The 20,496-nt window shown below is 39.5% G+C and overlaps 1 protein-coding gene across 1 annotated transcript; it reads left to right on the top strand.

The window, feature by feature from the left end:
- Positions 1-7,288: 7,288 nt before the first annotated feature.
- LOC121807086 (sufE-like protein 1, chloroplastic/mitochondrial) lies at positions 7,289-7,852 on the top strand. The gene has a single exon (XM_042207284.1). It carries the CDS (start codon positions 7,361-7,363, stop codon positions 7,670-7,672), a length of 312 nt encoding a protein of 103 aa, XP_042063218.1. The 5' UTR covers positions 7,289-7,360; the 3' UTR covers positions 7,673-7,852.
- The last annotated feature ends 12,644 nt before the right edge of the window (positions 7,853-20,496 follow it).

Here is a 20,496-nt window from a genome sequence, read left to right as displayed (position 1 = left end):
CCTTTTTAAAAATTACAATTTTTGAACTTAACTAAGGATCATATTATTCATTAAAATAACAAAATGTGTCATTATTAATTATTATCAGTGACAGACGCAATATTTTTATACTGGGTCCAAATTACTATTAACGATTATTGCATATTTTTAGCGTCGACAACTCCAGAAACAACCCGACACATTATTACGTAGTTCCAAGAGAGATGAATGAGGAGAGATAAATAGTTTGATAATGGCAATATAAATTAAAGAGACATATTGTAAGCAATAAAACATTGAGCTATCTCACCCTCACTCTCACTCTCTCGCCCAGCCAGATCAGACATTTTGATTTGTTTTGCATGAGCATGCCCTAATTCTCTGCCTCCATTCCTTTGTCTTCTCTCATTTCTCGAAACATTAATCCGCCGCTTTCTCTGAAATTTATCTCCATCGAGAAACATGGTTGGCGACTTGGCGCTGACTCCTCCTATTACAGTGAGAAAGTCGATTTCTCAAATGTTTCCTCTTTGGAATCTATTGAGACGCCTATTGCAATCCATTTGTCCGTGAAGTTTACTCATCCCTGGGAGGATACTTAGTCCTCGATCTTCGATACAATAGATACTGTTGTTCCAGAAACAATACTCAACACCAACGACTGAGAAATTCAACCTATTTCCGATTATGTGGTCGAGTACACCGAACACGAGAAATTCCTCCTACGCTTCCTAGGGATCTATTTCCATAGTGTCTTGCAACTCCTCTAATTTGTGGTTACACAATTCTTCTCACTCTTAGACTAAGTTTATCGGTAGTGGGGGTCGACCGCCACATCACTACATATTTAAAAAAAATGAAACAAGAGGTCACTCTCTCTCCATGACAGAGGCCTCTTCCATGGCAAACACCAACCGGCTGGTCTCCATACTATTTCATTTCATCATCCAATGAGATTGTGCCAAGTGGAACAATCTCATTGGTTGATATATATTTTTTAAATTAATATATATTTAATATATTATATTAAAAAATTATAAAAATTATCAAAATTCATAATTTTTCTTCCTCTATAAATACAGACCACATTTGCTATAGTTTTGCATATAAAAAATATCATCTTTTCTTCTCCTATAATCCTTCTTGTTTGATAGAATTTCATTCAGTATTTTTTTAGTTTCCTTTGTTGCCGAACACGAGAAATTCCTCCTACGCTTCCTAGGGATCTATTTCCATAGTGTCTTGCAACTCCTCTAATTTGTGGTTACACAATTCTTCTCATTCTTAGACTAAGTTTATCGGTAGTGGGGGTCGACCGCCACATCACTACATATTTAAAAAAAATGAAACAAGAGGTCACTCTTTCTCCATGACCGAGGCCTCTTCCATGGCAAACACCAACCGGCTGGTCTCCATACTATTTCATTTCATCATCCAATGAGATTGTGCCAAGTGGAACAATCTCATTGGTTGATATATATTTTTTTAAATTAATATATCTTTAGTATATTATATTAAAAAATTATAAAAATTATATCAAAATTCATAATTTTTCTTCCTCTATAAATACAGACCACATTTGCTATAGTTTTGCATACAAAAAAATATCATCTTTTTTCCTCCTATAATCGTTCTTGTTTGATAGAATTTCATTCAGTATTTTTTAGTTTCCTTTGTTGCTAACTATGCAGGATGATGAGAATAATATATTCTCTGATTCCCCAAATTTCTATCCTTCCCAAAACTTCAACCCTTCCCAAAATTTTAATCCTTTTCAAGATTATTTCCCTAGCTTTGATGATTTTCTGAATTCTGATCAATTTCAAAGTTCATTTACAATAATAAGTATTTCATGTAATAATAATATTATTAAAAAATAATATAAAAATAAATATATAATAGTATGGTTGGGTGGTCATTGATAAATCATGAAAATATATGTGGTTGGGTTGGATGAATATTGATGATGTGGAAGATGATATGGAGGAGATGAAAATGAATTAAATATTGAAAAGGTGAATGGTTGGGTTAGGTTGGGTGATTGTTGATAAACTTATTCTTAGAGTCACCCTCTTCTTATGTAAGTTTGGAGGTTCTATTATACATCAATTTTTAAGAATGCAAAATATTTTGTGGAAAGATGTGATATCGTGTAAGAATCTAAAAACACATCAGGAAGAAATGAGATGCCCATGCAATATATTAATGAGTGGAATTGTTTGATGTTTGGAGAATTGACTTTATGGGAACTTTCTATAATCATATGGAGAGTCGTTTACTCTTGTAGCTGTGGGCTATGTATCCAAACAGGTAGAGATGGTTGCTTTTCCAACCAACGATGAAAACAAAGAAACCAAAATTCATAAGAAGAATATCTTCAATAGATTTGGCACTCCTAAGGCCATTATTAGTGACGGAGATTCATGATTTTGCAACAAAATCTTCGCAACCCTCTTATCCAAGTATGAAGCTCATCACAAGGTAGCCACCCCTCACCATCTTCAATCTAGTGGCCGAGTATAAGTTTCAAATAGAGATATTAAGAAAAGTCATTGAGAAGGTTGTGAAACCATCAAGTAATGATGAAGTGTCTAAGCTCAAAGACGCCTTGTGGGCATATAGGACAACCTATAAGACCCCTATTGGAACTTATCCCCACAAGCTTATGTTTGGGAAAACTTGCCATCTGTCGGTCGAACTAGAACATACATCTTTTGGGCTATGCAAGCACCGAATCTTAACGATGAGATAACGGTAGAAAAGAGGTAATTGGGTCCCAATGAGTTGAATGTACTCAGATTTTATGCATACAATACAAGAGTGCCAGTCTTTACAAGTAGAAGACAAAGTATTCATGATGTTGCAATTAAACCAAATGAAATTTGTGTGGGCACAAAGCTTTTCGTTACAACTTAGTTCATTCATGGCAAGCTTAGATCAAGATGGTAGGGACTGTTTCTGGTTCATAAAGTACATCTGTTTGGAGTTATGAAATATTATGATCAGTCACTAAAGAGATAAAGAAAGTTAATGGGCGGAGATTAAAAGCCTATCTTCAAGAGAGTGGAGATAGATGATGTATGAGAGGTCTTTCCTTTGGAAGATCCAAAAGCTTAAAGTGAAAAATGTCTAGCCAAAGACGTTAACAAAAGACACTTGTATTGACCGTGTGTTTTTAAACTCTAAATTTGATACTCCGTCTGTCTACGAAAAATAGGACACATTGTGAATGACACGGGTTTTAATGTGGAATTGGCAAAGTAAGAGAGAAGAAAAAAATAGTAAGAGCATCCGCATCGGTGTCTCGATGCGGGCTCGGTCTCATCCCGGCGAGACGAGACCACATCGAGACACCGATGTGGATGCTCTGTCTCGTCGCGTAGCCCGGGGGGAAAGGGGAGTGGCGGGCTGTCTCGCCACGCGCCAACGCCAAGTGGCAAGCTCTAGTGCGCGTCGTGACTCCCACTCGCCGGCACGCGAGTGGGCGTCGTCATGCTGACACAATAAATATTTTTTATTAAAAAAATCAATTTTCTGAAAAAAAATAATAATTAAAATTTAAAATTTTTGAACGGTATTTTTTTCTTTTTTTATTATATAAATACTCCTATTAACCTCTTTCATTTTACACAAATCTAATAGAGCACATTTGAGCAAAATTTAGCAACCGTTAGACGATCACCGCATCACTTTCCATGATTATGCGGATTTCAATAAATTGTAATATTAGGATTTCAATTATGTATTTTTCGTATTTTCGGATGTTGTAATTTTCATGATTTTTAATGATTTTATTAATTATTAGTATTAATTTAATATTTCAATGAAATGTTAATTGAATTTGTTGGAAATAAAAATAAAAAATGAAATTGAATGAATAGTTAAGGGATGTGATGGTTAAGAGATGAAGGGATGCATGTGTTGTCTCTTAGTTAAGACTTAAGAGATGGGGTAAAAAGTGCAGTGGGGCCCATGAATAGTTAAGGGATGAGACGGTTAAGAGACGGTATTGAGACAGGGATGTGAATGGCCTAAGAGAAAAGTAGTGTTAGTGGAATTTGGGGTCCATATTATTAGGAAGAGAGAAGTAGTGTTAGTGAAATGTGTGATCCATATTATTTAGTATGAGAGAAGGGAAAAAAGTAAGAGAGAAGTTGTTGAAAACTTTCCTTTTTTAAGGCCATCCACAATAGGCGCCCAGCGACCGCCCAGCCGAGCGCCGGCGCTGGGCGGTTCGCTGGGCGATCTATTGCAGCCGCCCAGCGGGCGATTGGAGAGAGAAACCGCGCAGCGCTGGGCGGTCGCGTGGCGCTGGGCGGTGCGCTGAACGGTCCGTTCGGCGCTATTGCAGCGCCCGGATCGCCCAGCGCACCGCCTAGCGCGAAAAAATAAATTTTTTTTTTCGAAACACTATATATACGCGCTTTGTTCGTCATTTTCATTTTCATACGCGGCTCATATTCGACTCCAAAATGATTTAATTGAAGAGTTATGGGCACGGAGGATTGACCGCCGTTAGTTTTTTTTAATTATGTAATTTTTTTTAATTAATGTACTTTTATATTTTATTAATATTAGTGAATTTTCTCGTTTTTGTGTCGTAAATTTAATTCCGTATATTGTGTGATTTTTAATTATTTCATTTTGTATATATTTGTTAATAATGATGTGGATAGTATGTGGCTGGGCTATGGCTGGGCTATTGCTGGGCTATTTGCTTGTTTTGATGATGTGGCAGGAGGATTTTTAGTGCTGATGATGTGGCAGTGGCTGGGCTATGGCTGGGCTATTCCTATTGTGGATGGCCTAAGAACATCCACAACGGCGGCCGTCCCGGAGTACGTCCGGCAGCAGGGAGGCGGACGCGGACGTGCGTTGCAGACACCGGAGTTCCGCGGCATTCCGGGGATGTCCGTCGTGACATCCGCCATTGCGGTGACACGACGGACGTCCCGATTTTTCATTTTTTAAAAAACAAAACTCTATATATACGGCTCGTTGAACTTCATTTCATTCACACTACTTGTTTTAACGAGTTTCTCTCTCTATACTTTCATTTCTTTTGAATATAAATGGAGCACTTCGATAGTGATTCCCCCACCACGAGCGAGTCACAAACGCCGACTTTTCCCGTTAGAGTTGAGGGAAATGTCGGCGGAAGTGCACCGATGTCCGGGATGATGCCCGGAATGGCACTGATGATGCCCCAACCCCAAATGGCTGGGATGATGCCCGGGTACTACAATATGTACCCCCCTTGGTGTGGGATGGTACCCCAAATGCCCCAAATGCCCGGGATGAGTGCCGCGATGACTGGGATGATGCCCCAAATGCCCGGTATGAGTGCCGCGATGACCGGGATGATACCCGAAATGCCCGGGATGATGATGCCCGGGATGATGCAGGGCATGCCTGCTGCTGCGGGGGGAACAGGTAGGGGGTCCCCCAATCACCTGGGGACAATGTCTATCGCCCCTATATGGATCTATTGTCGAGTGATTCTCCCCAGAGTACTCCTCTGGAGACTCAGTTCACCAGCATCGAGACTTTCTCTTTTGAGGAGTTGGGGCTATCTCCGGTCAGGGAGTCTCCCACTGAGATGTCGTCAGCGGCAGGGAGGACACGGAGGCAAGGGAGAGGGAAGGACAAGGGCAAGGGCACTACCTCGTCTGCGCGTGCAGGGAACGAGGGTGGGCCGGGGGCCGAGGGGGAGGGGGAGGAAGCCGTCGGGAGAAAGAGGACCATTTGGAGCATAGGGGAGTGCGTCGCGCTGGTGAAGGCCTGGATCAGTGTAGTCGAGGATCCCTACGTCGGGGCTAACTAGCATATCGACAGAATGTGGTGGCGCATTAGCCGAAGCTACCTCTAATTCAAACCGCCAGGTGGGAAGCCTCACGATGGAGAGCAATGCCGGAAACAGTGGGAGCGGCTGAGGAGACAGCTCAACCGATTTGTCGGCATCTACCAAAACAACCTCCGCACGACAACCAGTTGCATGTCCGTCGATGATGTGAAGCTTCTGTCTCACCAGCAGTACCCCGACAGTGAATTGGGTTTCAGAGAATTCAAATATTGGGAGGTCTATCTTGTGGTGCAGACTTCTGCCAAATTTAGTTCGGGTGTTGAAGCTGGCTGGCCGAAGCGGACGAAGAACAACGCCTCCGGGGAGTACAGCAGCAGTGCCGGTTCCCACGAACTCCCTGACGCCGAGGTAGAGTTCCCGATCCCTCAATCCCGCCGCCGTCACCCGATTGGGCAAAAGTCCGTGATGCGGATGGCTAGGGGAAGCGCCAGCGGGTACGGACCCGAGGTCCAATCGGCAGCTCCTTCTCAGATCGATCCCGATCTCCCCTCACTCGCCCGCATACAACAGCATGATTCACTTTTAATCACCATGGAGAAGTGGCTTGCAGCGACTGTCCATTTATACAAGTTGTTGCTGAAGGATGTTACCGACAGTATGCGGCGCGATTTGGGGATGCCACCCTTGCCCGATTGTGACGACGGGACTGGCGGCGGGGACGACGAGGAGTGAGACGGGGGCCGCATTTGTCGAAGCTTGAGGTTTTTTTAACTATTTATTTTTTTAAAAATAATTATGTATGTTTTTTTAAATAAAATGGTTGCATTTTCTACGTATTCGTGTCGAAATTTTAATTCCGTAAATTGTTTAATTCCGTAAATTATTTTATTTGGTGAATTTGTGAATTTTAATTATTGTGGGATGTCCGTCGGGATGTCCTTGGGGATGTCCGTCATTGTGCAATGAGATGTCCTTATGACGTGACAGTGCAGTGGGATGTCCTTATGACGTGGCAGGAGGTGTTTTTGGGAAGTCCGCCGGGACATCCGTCCCACTGTGGATGCTCTAAATGTGCTATATTTTTAGTGGACAATCAAAAATTGCAAATGTGATCCATTTTTCGTGGACGGAGGAAGTAGTTGTTATTATTTTTTTAATATTAAAAATTTAAAATGAAATTACACACGGTAATTTATAGACCATTAGATCTTTAAAATCATATGGCCTTAAATAAGTTGTAGTTAGTAATTAAGAGACGAGTTAACAATTAATCAGATGCTCGAAAATTTACATGTATATCCCAAAAAAGATTAATTCAAAAAAATCTTGTAGGCTTAAATTAAATTAATTGTAGTTAACATTTAATGGATTAGTTAACAATTTTAATCAAGCTTGAATTAGCCAACTATGCTCGAAAATTTACATATTTATCCCCAAAATACGCGATTCAAATGATCTGTATTCAATAGTCCGATAACTCAATATAGTTGGCTTGACCCCAATGTGTTAAGTATAACCCTATTCTATTTTAATTGGTATAAAAAAAATTGAGTAATTCAATAAGTGTTGGACAGTAAAATGGCGTCGCGAGTGGTGATTTCAAGGGCGAGTCGGATTAAGACGAAGCTCGAAACGGCGCTGCAAGCCGCCGTTCTGGAGGTGGAGGACGTCTCGCACCAGCACGCCGGCCACGCCGCCGTCAGACATATGGAAGGCGGCGCGCAAGAGACGCATTTTAATGTGCGAATCGTCTCCGCCAAATTCCAGGACCAAAACCTAGTCAAACGACACCGTATGGTCTACGACCTCCTCTCCGACGAGCTCCAATCTGGTTTGCACGCGCTTTCCATCACCGCCAAAACCCCTAAAGAAGCTGGCTTAGATTCATAATTCAAATTAGCATGCTTCTTTGTTCCATTTATTCGACTACCCCTCTGCATATGATTGAGAACTTGAGATTGTTGTGTTTGTTGTGTAGAAAGAAAAAGGTCAGAGTCTTTGATATTCTGAATTTGATATCTGATTATTCAGCTGAGAAATAAGATGCAGCTTCTAAGCTTCAGACCATCATTATCTCTCCATGGGTTTTTTATGTTGTGTATCTGGATTTATAGAAATTGACTTGCTTGAGTTTTACTTATTTTCTGTTTCAGTTTAGGTGAATTGAAGTGTTATACTTATGGTGTCTGGATTTAGTTCATGATATTTAGGTGTCATTCGGTTCGTTAGACAAATTTGTCTGGCAAAATAATAGTGAAATGCAATATGGGATAAACCAAAGTGAATTTAATCTAGGATTAAATTAACTATAGGGGTGGTGTGAGGTGTATAATCTTGAGATAATATGTAATCTTGGTGGAGACGAGTCAAGATACGTTGTCACAGGTCGAGCTTTTATAGAAACAACATGGCCATTGGGCACCAAGGAACATGACAACCGAACGACCCCTTAGTAGAGAAGATCATCTAGTAAAGGTATCAGTTCATGAGCTCTGTTTTGTCATTTGTATTCCATGCCATGAAATTTCCCCTTGTCGCAATCAGCATCTTCCTGCACTAAAATGCTTATGATTTGTTTAACTACCTGTGTGATCTGGTGATCCCTCTTTCTGGATTTGCATATTAGGATTCAGTGGGATGGAACTTACCAAGGGTTCATTCTCTCTGTGTGGTCATATTGCTCTGTGTAAAATTGTTCCATTTTAGGTACCTTTTGGTTTCTTTTGCCATTGAGGGCATGGAACTGAGTTGCTTGTGAATTTCTTTTTAGTTTGTAAGCAAGAGTTGCACTATTTACTGCATCAATTCTGTGGTATTGCAATGTGATTACCAGCGAATGTAGGCAATTCACTGATAAAATATGGTGAGAATGAGTAGTGATCAAGTGTTTTTTTTTATGTGGAAAACTGCATATTGTGCTTCAATACCACCAAAGTTTAATATAGTTAGATCTGAATCAATATATGATAGTACTTCATGTGATATATCAAGCTTATTTATTTACCTAAATTTATGGTGTCATGTTCTCCCTTTTTCTCCCTCATTTTCTTTATGGCTTCTAACATGCCGGAGAGATGGTTAAAGACTTGATTAGTTGCTTCTAACATGCAGGAGAGACGGTATATTGTATTGAAACTACCATATCATATATATCATTTGAAAATTCGGTATGAGTAAAAATTAGACCCATATTTTATCAAAAATTTTGGTATGCCAATTTCAATAATGATAACGTACATCTTTTCGGCATGCCATACCGAAATTTGGTACGATATACCATTATACTTGTATTACAAATATATTATATATATATATATATATATATATATATATATATATATATATATATATGGGTGTGTGATAAACTACAAACCCTCTATAATACAAAATATACAAACTTTAATCCTACTCACTTAATATAATTAATCAACAGTTAATATAAGAGATTTTTCTAATGTCAACATTTCTTGCAAATCTGTATGCTTCGTTGACATCGAACAATCAGAATTTGTACACCCCCGTTGACATAATTTGTACAACCTGTTGACATCAGCCCCCGTTGACAGAATTTGTACACTCCGTTGACATCAGCCCCCCCGTTGACAGAATTTGTACATTCCGTTGACATCAGCCCCTGTTGACATCAACCCCCGTTGACATAATTTGTACACTATGTTGACATCAGTTTGTATAGTTTGTATTATAGAGAGTTTGTATTTGATCACACCTCTATATATATATAGGTGTAAATATAGGGTCCTGTCATGTTGAGATTTTTTAGCTTAATTGAGAATTGAGATGCATTTTCAGCCACTCATCCACAAAATTTTCGAAATGTCAACTGCAAGTAGATTATGTCAACTAGGGGTAGGGGTACTATCACCATTTCATTTCTAAAATGGCAAAAAAATAAAAATTGAAATGTAAACAACTTGTATTGAAATGTCAACAACGCAAAAACAATTCACAGCTTGTCAATAACTTTTTCGCGGATGGAGATGAAGCAGATCACGACGTCAACAATAAATTCCTCGTCGGATTGACCAGATCTGAGAAAGCTAGAGAGTAAATCCTCCGATTCAAGCGTCGATCGCCGCCGCAGCTCCGATTCCTTCTCTCTCATGATTTTCTTCGCGAATTCACGAGCCTCATCGATTTTCCCCCTTAGCTTCTTCTCCTTCCTCAAACTTAGGGCGTGATTGATCTTCCAGAGAAAAGGAATATTCGAATTGAACCTCTCGCTGATCAAATTGAGAGCAGAATCGAACCCCTCCGCGAATTCAACCTCCGGCAACGACGACAGCAAATACGCAGGATCGTATCTTTCCGGTTCTTCCTCTCTCTCTCTCTCTAGGATGCACTGCCTTCCCCTGCAGCTCCTTCTCCTACGTCATTCCCCAATCCCCTTACCTCCAAATTCGCCCCTTCGACACCCAATCCACCGCTCAGATCCTCCAATCCCATTCCTCAATCCCGCCATTGCAGTTAATCCTCGAGCACGAGCTCAACAACAACTCCTGGCAGAATCCGGACCCTTCCTCCGACGCTGATCTCTTCCTCGCCAGCCTCTACGTGCTCGAGGGGAGCCTGTGGGTGCTGGCGCTCCGCATCCACACCTCTGTCTGCGATAGGGCTGCCACGGCGGCGCTGTTGAGTGAATTAGTTGCGATGATGGAGGAGAAGGAGGGGAATCGAGCGGAATCGATGGAGGAGAATCAGGAGATGGAGGTTAGTTTGGGGATTGAGGATTGCAGAGCTCGCCGATTGCTTTGGGGAAAATGGAGATTGTATTAAAACATAAAATTATCATTCTGCCATTTCATAATAAATAAATCTAAAAATATTTTTCATGTGGCAAATTCTGGACCTCTCATTTAATAAAAATGAGTGGCTGATAATGCATCTCAATTCTCAATTAGGCTAAAAATCTCAATTGATCACAACCCTATAAATATATAGGTATTCACTTTATATATCATTTGTACGCTATATTATTGTGGGTATATACACGGTATACCATTTGCACGGTATTATATTGATGTTGCTATGTACAAGGTATATACTGATGTTGATATGTACATGGTATACCGTAAATCAAAGTATATGTCGAAGTCACGGTATAATGCGGTGTATGAAAATTCATATCGTATCTAATTCTTTTAATAATATACTGTATCCTGTCGAAAATAATCCTACACAAAAAATTTAATATTTTTGTTATTTTTTCATTATGATAAGTTCTACAGTATTTTGGTGTTTTTTCCCGGTCTCATTGTGGACTAGCAAAAGTTTAATCGATCATTTCGGTGTTTAATTAAGATATGTTTAAATTTCTGGAATATTATAAAAACAAATTAGTGTTGTTAGGATAAGATCGATGCATGATTTAAGGGTGCAATCAAGAGATAGTTGAGTAACTGAGTTGTGCCCGCTTGGTGCTTTCCTTCGTCGTACTTACTAGATTACACTTAAAATTTAGATTAAAATTTTAACACCCAACATTTATCTAAAAATAGCATACTATCATGAAGAAAATTAATACGTACTTCTATAACTAAATCATATTTTTTTTTGAATTGTCCTATCGTAATTGAGTCATTTAATTTTTTTGCTAAAAACAATCTATTTATTCTCTTTTACCTTATTCTCTCTTATATTATATTCTCTTTTTACCTTTCTACCTTTTTCCTTTTCTACTTTATCATTCATTCACTTAACTTGCTTTTAACATAGTTACTTAAATTTCATACTGAAAAGAAACATCTTTATTACAGAGGGACGAAGAGTATAATATTTTCTTTAAACTTATAATTTTTGAAAAAATAAAGTTAAGTAGGCCAATGTGCTTATTACTACTAGTTCAAGTATACAAATTACAAACGAACGTAGTACTAGAAAGTTACTCAACTATTTTTATTCTCAAGCTAGTCAAGCTAGTTCTCTTAAAAAATTTACTCCCAGACTAATGTGACAGATTAGTTTAGAATTCAGATTAGACTCACTTAATTAAGAGTTTCAATTGAAAGGGTTAGGACAAGCTATTATCAAGATAAGATCTTGGTATTTCAACTCATTTGAACCTAATCTAATTTGGTTACATGTTACATTTTCAATATAGTTATGTTATTTTGGTTCGAGTCGGTGCAAGTAGAATAAAGTTGAATGTAACAACTAGAGCTGGAGGGATATGTTTGTTTCTTGTAAAACCTCAATCTAACTCCACTAATGCAAATCATGATACCAACCAAGTGATGGAGAAACAGCACAATGGACCCTGCGGTAGTGCTCATTGTCAAATATACCAAAGGTAAGGGAAGAACGACATTAATGGAGAAAGATGTGAAATTGATTTGTAATAGCAAGTCCTAGAATAGATTGATTTTATTCCTAAAATATTTTGTAATCTTCCCTACATATAGAGGAAGAACCGATGGACTAAAAAACTGAAATAAACATATTCTTCACTCCAATAGCTTTCAATATGCACAGCCTGTTTAAGTCTCTCGATTACCATTGACAATATGGTATCAGAGCGGTGTCGATCCCGTGGATCGGTCACTAGCTTGACACCTTCCGCAGAAAATTTCACAAATACAAAAATCGTGAGTAAAATCCAAATACCACATATTCTCGATTCGGAATCAATCCTTGAATGCATATCAAAGCTGATTGCTCAATACAAAAATTCAACCTACCAGCGGTGCAACGAACAACATACCGTCGCTGTCGGGAGGGAATCAACATCCTCCCTCAATGTTGCTGTCGGGAGAGAATCAGCCCCTCCAGCCACCGAAAGAAGATCACCGGACGAAGCAGAACGCCGCCGCGAGGTTCGACGACATGGTAGGGCAGACGGACTCCGCCTGCGCCGGCGAGCAGCCGCTCTTCCTGCCGAGGATATTCTGGAAGCAGCGAGCGAGGAACAAGCAGCAGCCGCCGCCGCTAGGAGAGAGACAGCGACTGCCTACACCGGGACGAAACCTATCCCCGCCGTCACACGTCGCCAACAGCCATCATATGCCGAAATAGTATCTCATTCCGGCGACAGAGACAAAGAAGCAATCAAAGTTGAATCTGGAGAGGACTCGGCGGCGGTAAGGGCGAAAATGGAGAATTTCCATTTAAAACCCCCAAGTCTCAAGAACCCAAAACCGACCCCTCTACAATCCCGAAATTCCACTATGACCCCCGAGCCAACAAAGTCTCCCACTTTGCACCCCCACACTCTTCAAAACCCCACTCTGACCCCCATATATCCCATAAATTACACAACCACCCCAGAATCCTAAAACCACCTGATATTGGCCCCCAAAAATTCCTAAAATTCAACTCTGACCCCCACACTGCAAAATCCTTACAGATTGCACCCAAAATTCTTGAAAATTTTGAAAACCTACCTTCTATACCATGTAAAAATTCCTTCGATGCCTTAGCCTGTTCCTCTATGTCCCAAACAGGCCCTAAAGATACCAATTGGATTTTTGATTGCGGAGCAACGGACACGATGTCGTTTGATGCTTCTGATTTTCTGACGATCTCAAAATCCACTAAGTCATATGTCCAGACGGCCAGTGGGGACCTAGCCCGGGTCCAAGGGGCCGGCACAATCAATATTTCACCCACTTTACGCCTATCTAACTGTCTTTTTGTACCGTCGTTATCACATAAGCTCCTCTCTATTAGTCATGTGACTAAGGAGCTCAATTGCAAATTACTAATGCAACCTCGATTTTGCATGTTACAGGATATCAAGACGGGGACGATAGTTGGGCGTGGCACCGAGCGACACGGCTTGTATTATGTGGACGAGATAGCCCAACAGAGTGCTGCGTTGATGCTGACTCCCGGACCGACGGACAGACAGGCTTGGCTTTGGCATCGTCGGTTAGGACACCCATCTTTGGGGTATTTTCGCCTTCTTTTTCCCGAGTTAGCTAGATCATTGAACTCTTTTCACTGTGATACTTGTGTGTTAGCTAAAAACCATAGACATTCATTCAAGATAAACAACACTAGAGTGAAATCTCCTTTTGCTTTAGTCCATTCCGATGTTTGGGGTCCGGCACCCATCACTGGGGGGCAAGGTTTCCGGTATTTTGTGCTCTTTATTGACGACTACTCCCGCATGACCTGGATTTATTTCTTGAAAAATAAACATGACGTGTTTGATAAGTTTGTAGACTTCTATAACCTTATTCAAACCCAATATAAACACACCATCCAGATCCTTAGATCCGATAATGGGGGGGAATTTGTCAATCATAAAATGCAAGAATTTTTTAGGAATACAGGGCTAGTCCACCAAACCTCATGCGCTTACACTCCAGAACAAAATGGGGTTGCGGAACGGAAAAACCGTTACATCCTAGAAATCACACGAGCCCTTTTAATTGAGTCCAAAGTACCAAAATCCTTCTGGCCCGAAGCTGTCGCCACTGCCGTATACCTCATAAACCGTCTTCCAACCGGAATACTCAACTTTAAAACTCCCCTCGATACCTTTTCCCAACATTTTGAAATCCCATCATCCCTATCTCTTGAACCTAGAGTGTTCGGGTGCTCGGTCTTTGTTCATATTCCTAAGCAAGACCGTTCCAAATTCGACCCTTGTGCCCTTAAATGTGTATTCCTTGGCTACGGTAAAAATCAGAAAGGCTATAGATGCTATGACCCAAAAACCCGTAGGATACACACCACCATGAATTGCGATTTTGTTGAAGGAGAATATTTCTACACCCAATCTAGCAGTCAGGGGGAGACACAACCTTCAGACCATAGTCCTCACAACGACCTCCTAGATTGGCTGCCAAGTATCCAAAATAACCAGTTAGGGGGAGAGCCTCAGATAAGGGAACCACAGTTAGGGGGAGAACCTCAGACAAGGGAACCACAGATAGGGGGAGATCCACAGTCAAGTCCTGTCACATACGTTGGTCCAACTGAGGAAGCTAGCAACACCGCCGGGCCGTCAAGTCCTGTAATGCAAAACGAGGAACAAAGTGACACTACCCAACCATCAACCCCGCCTTCGATTCCTGAGGTAATCAGTTCAGATGTTGGTACTAATCTTGACAGGAACAGTGACGACCGTGAAACTAGTAGAGATACACAGGATCCATACGAACTGCCCCCACGGAGAACAAGAGGGGTACCTCCTAAACGGTACTCACCAGATTGGAAAGGGAGAAAGGCAAAATACGCAGTTTCCAATATTGCGCAGGGTCACTTATCAGAAATGGCCCGGGCCTTCGAGATGGCTTTATATGAGGAAGAAGACATCCCACAATCATTTGAGGAGGCAAGCAAACACAAACACTGGAGAGAAGCTATGAAGAAAGAAATAGACGCTCTAGTCAAGAATGGCACATGGGAGAAATGTACGCTGCCCAAAGGAAAAAAACCAGTTGGATGCCGGTGGATATTCACCATAAAAAGAAGAGCAGATGGTTCAATCGAGAGATACAAGGCAAGACTCGTGGCAAAAGGATACACCCAAGTATATGGGGTAGATTATGAAGAGACATTCTCCCCTGTGGCTAAAATGGAGACTGTGCGAACACTGCTATCTGTTGCGGCATGCAAAGACTGGAATCTACACCAGTTTGATGTGACTAACGCCTTCCTCCATGGAGAACTGGAAGAGAACAAGGAAGTATACATGGAGGTTCCACCAGGTTTTTCTGGAGAATTTGGAGATGGAGAGATATGTCGGCTGCGGAAGACCTTGTATGGTTGAAACAGTCCCCACGGGTCTGGTTCGGCAGGTTCTGCCAAGCCATGCTCAAGCACGGATTTCAACAAAGCCAGTCCGATCACACACTCTTCACAAAAAGAAGAGACAACAAGGTAACTTGTCTGCTTATCTACGTTGATGATATGATTATAACAGGAGATGACATAGAAGAGATCCAGAGGTTGAAGGAGAATTTGTTCAAAGAATTCGCGATGAAAGATTTAGGAGCACTGAAATACTTCTTGGGGATAGAAGTGTTGCGATCCAAACACGGAATATTCCTAAGGCAGAAAAAGTATGTTCTAGATCTATTGGCGGAAACAGGTCTCCTTGAATGTAAGCCCGCAGACACTCCAATGGTCCCTAACCATGGTCTGAAGATAGAGGAAGGAGTAGAGCTCGCTGACAGAGAAAGATATCAACGGCTTGTCGGAAAACTTATCTATCTCTCACACACCAGACCCGACATTGCATACGCCGTAGGCATTGTAAGTCAGTTCATGCACCTACCTCAAGCGAGTCACATGGAAGCTGCATTGAGGATCGTGCGTTATTTAAAAGGAACTGTAGGATATGGGGTGTTTCTAGCAAAGAGAGAAGACTTGGAGATTGATGGATACACAGATGCTGACTGGGCAAGCAACCCGGTGGATAGAAAATCTACGGGAGGCTACTTTACTTTCATAGGAGGAAACTTGGTTACTTGGAGGAGTAAGAAACAGAAGGTGGTAGCTCTATCTAGTGCCGAGGCAGAGTTCCGAGGAATGAAGAGCGGACTCATGGAAATCATGTGGCTCAGGAGACTGCTCGCTGAAATTGGCTTCCCACCTACTCGGAAGAGTCAGTTGTTCTGTGACAACAAAGCTGCCATTAGCATCTCAGAAAATCCTGTGCAACACGATCGAACAAAGCATGTGGAAGTTGATCGGCACTTTATCAAATAAAAGTTGGACGGAGGTATTGTGGAATTCCCGTTTGTCCGTTCAGAAGAACAACTTGCAGACATCTTGACAAAGGCCGTCCACCCAAAAGTCTTCAAAGAAATATTGGGCAAGTTAAGCATCGGAGATACCATTGCTCAACTTGAGGGGGAGTGTCAAATATACCAAAGGTAAGGGAAGAACGACATTAATGGAGAACGATGTGAAATTGATTTGTAATAGCAAGTCCTAGAATAGATTGATTTTATTCCTAAAATATTTTGTAATCTTCCCTACATATAGAGGAAGAACCGATGGACTAAAAAACTGAAATAAACATATTCTTTACTCCAATAGCTTTCAATATGCACAGCCTGTTTAAGTCTCTCGATTACCATTGACAATACTCATAATAAATTGATGGATAATTCTTATAGGATGACTAACCACTTTATTCAGACAGCCTGGTTTCTTATCAAATTGCTAAAAGTAAAACCATTCATCAAAGTATAAAAAATCTCAAGCCTCTTGCCTTTCATCGTTTTTTCCACTTCACTTAAATCCATCATTTGTCCATACTTATTCTTGATTTCTAGTACCACTATTCAATTTTGATGTATAGGTTCGGATGTTGCATCAAACTATCTTGAATTAGAGCATTCACAATAGGGGCACCGATCGTCCGCTCTTCGACCGGCTCCTACTGCATACGGAGAGCCGATCATCGGCGGTTGCCACAGGAGCGGGCATAGCCGGGGAGAGATGGGCACTTGATTAGCGACTATTGTGTGCGCTGATCTCATTTTCAGTTTTTTTTTTAGTCATTTTTAATGTTTTTCTATGTTTTTTTCTCCAATTTATTTTATTTTTTGTTATTTTATACATAATCACCAATTAAAATGAATTGTAGAGATAGTGAAATAGCATAGGCCGGTGACGTGACAAAAGGAAATTGGAGAGACTGTGAAATAGGCTCTGCCTATTATGAATGCTATGAAGTACGCAAACATATTATTTGCGGAGCGAATAGTATTTTAGTCACTATAGTTGTAACTATTGTTACTATTTGTTAAATTGCAAATTCACTTATGTGTCGCAGTTCATTAAATTGTGGAGATATTTAGAAATAGGAAGAGCCACGATCAAGCTTGATCACTTTAGCAAAATTTTCTCCTTTCAATAATTTGAGGAGGTCCATTCAAAATTTGAAAATGATATATTGGCCCTACCCTCATCTTTTTCCCCCACCAAATTTGGTTCCACATACACTTGGAAATGCCCTATTGAATCAAATTTGTGAAGCATGTGTATATAATATAGACACACAATGATGATTTATTTCATCTTTAACAACAAGACATGAGCGATCCTTTTCCCTTTGTCTGCTTCCATTATTTTTTTGGAGTGCATAAAGGGTTTAAACAATAGTAGCAATTATTGACATATATTTTTATTGCTATGGAATATAGTTGTACTGTCCAGGTGGTTGCGAAGCTACCTTGAAAAGTCTATTTCTCTCCATATTGCAGTCAAATTTGGAGGGGAAGATGTGCAATAAATTATTAGGATGGTAACTGTGTATGAACTAAAACTATCTTTGCATTATACTTTTCTTGTATGAACTAAAATGATCTAAATTATTTTCATGTTATATAAAAATGACTTAAACGTGATGGCTATTCGGTTATGCCTACAGCATTAGGACTTAGTTATTTCTTGAGCTCGTGATGCGATTGAATTAATAAGATCATCATATATATGTTGACACGCGCACACTTATAACAATCAACCCCTATATAAGCTAGTAAGTTGAATTATTAGATTCAATGTAGTATCGATTTTTCTAAATCAAAAGTAAATAGTGAAAGGTCAACTCGTCCATTATGTTCTTAACTTCAGAACAAACTATTTTCAATTTCAAATTCAAGTCAAATCAAATCATTAAAAAGTATATGTATATTAGAGCATCTACAGCGGTGCTCGTTGTGGAGGACGGCGTCCGTGCCGTTGGCACGGCACGCCCCTGTCCGCCGCTGTGCTATTGCCAATGACACGGCTCTGCTCGATACATAGAGCACGTCCATGCCGCTGATGGAGTACTTGTCATCATAGTTATGTTAGATTTTAATTAATAGTACTCCTACTAATCTTTTTAGCATATATACAACATTACACAAAATTACAGTAGTAAGTACTACTAGTTTAATATGGAGTAGTAAGTAAAATTTTAAAAATGAATATGAACAAAATGCGAATCTCAATCTTCTATCTGAAAAAACACTAGATTGCATTTATTTATATTCTAAAGTCTAAAGCAATAATATTACTCCACATTACATATTTGTCGGTAAAAAACAAAATCTAAGAGGAATGGAGAAATTTTTTGAGCCACCCTACCCTCTACGCTACCCCTACATATTAGTTTCAACATTGCTTTTCCTTAATTCAATTCAAACACGTATAAACAATTCAAAAGCCACGGCCGCGGCCGCTCGGTGGTGGCCCGCCACCGCTACCAGCCACCACAAAGCATTTCTTCACATCTAATTGTCACATTAAAAATAGGTTTAGTACATTATTTTATATAATTAAGAATGCTTAGTACATTATGTTTAATAAGTACATCATTTATGCTACAAGTAAGTGTCGTTATTCTTAGTGTGACAAATATGTATTCAACTTAAAGAGCATTTTTCTCTACATTCTAAAATTTGGCAATTTTTCAAAATATTTTTTTTATAAGTTTATGTAGTAGATATTTTTATGAGTTTATGTTTATACTAAAACACTAGACCTTCGAGGTCTTTGATTCGCTTTTGTGATTAAAATTTAAAAATAAAATATGCTTCGTAGTTTGTTATTCTTCATTTTTATTCATTTGTTTACTTTTAAGTAAAATAAAGAATATATACACTTTTAATCTGAATTGTCGTAGTTGGTAGGGCGTATAACACCTCATAAACATTCAGATTTAATTTGGCCATTTGATTATCTCGAAAAGTGGAGCTATGCGAATCACACGAGTTGTTGTATGCCATCTAATTAATATCTGTATATCCTAAAAACGAAATTCTAGTAAACAAAAATAATCAATATTCAATTAGCAATATTCAGGAAACACACTCCTCATTATTTGCACACACCCCCAAGTTGTTGTCATTATGCATTATAAATATTTAAAAACTACTATATATTTTAAACACATTTTTTATAGCCAATAATTAATCTTGCTAAAGTTTGATGGACCCTTTTGACAAGTTGGCAACAACACTAAGTGAATTTTCTTTTCATTATCTGCAGACAGCCTAATCCTCCTCTATTTTGTGCTCTCTCATATTTGAACATTTATCAATACCCTAGCTATTTTCTTATTTCTTTATTTGTCTCTCTAATTTTGCATGTCCCCCCCTATGGACAAATCTTATGCTAATTAACATGTAGTATTAATTATTCAAATTAAGAAAATAATATCATCAGTATACATATAAATATATGTACTACCATAAACATAACATATATATCTTTCACAACAAAGGAAAGAAATGACATAGATTTGAAGTTTTTAGTCGCTCAAACTTAGCATGCAACTTAATTGTACTTGTCTCTGATTTTGATGAAACCACATCTTATCCATCAAACAAAGTTAAAAAAAGGACAAGACACAAGAGAGGTTAAGCCTTAATCAATCAAGGAATAATTAGTTATCAATTTTATAATAATCTTGTGATTATTCAAATCTATTCTCCTCTCCACTTGCTCCCTCCTTTACTATTTAAATAGGAAAAATGGTATGGTGGTTCTGTTCATAACTTGTGCGCATATATATATCATGTATAGTAGTTAAGCCCCTCTGCCTCTTCCCCCTCCCCCTTCTCATTCCCATCACAGAGACTCGGTTTTTCCTCACCATTAAAAAAATCTATACAAGTTTTTTTTTTATATATATCATGGCTAGTTTTTTTCCAGTGAGTTGTGTAGAGTCCAACATAAGTGTTATGCAAAGTGCAGTGAAGACCATGAAGCTGCTATTTTTTTCAGCAGGCCTGTTTTCCAGTATGGTA

Source organism: Salvia splendens, chromosome 6 (genome assembly GCF_004379255.2).
Source record: "Salvia splendens isolate huo1 chromosome 6, SspV2, whole genome shotgun sequence".
In the NCBI taxonomy this organism is placed as follows: Eukaryota; Viridiplantae; Streptophyta; class Magnoliopsida; order Lamiales; family Lamiaceae; genus Salvia; species Salvia splendens.
Note: the sequence above shows the minus strand (reverse complement) of the source record. Positions and strands in the feature narration are given on the sequence as shown.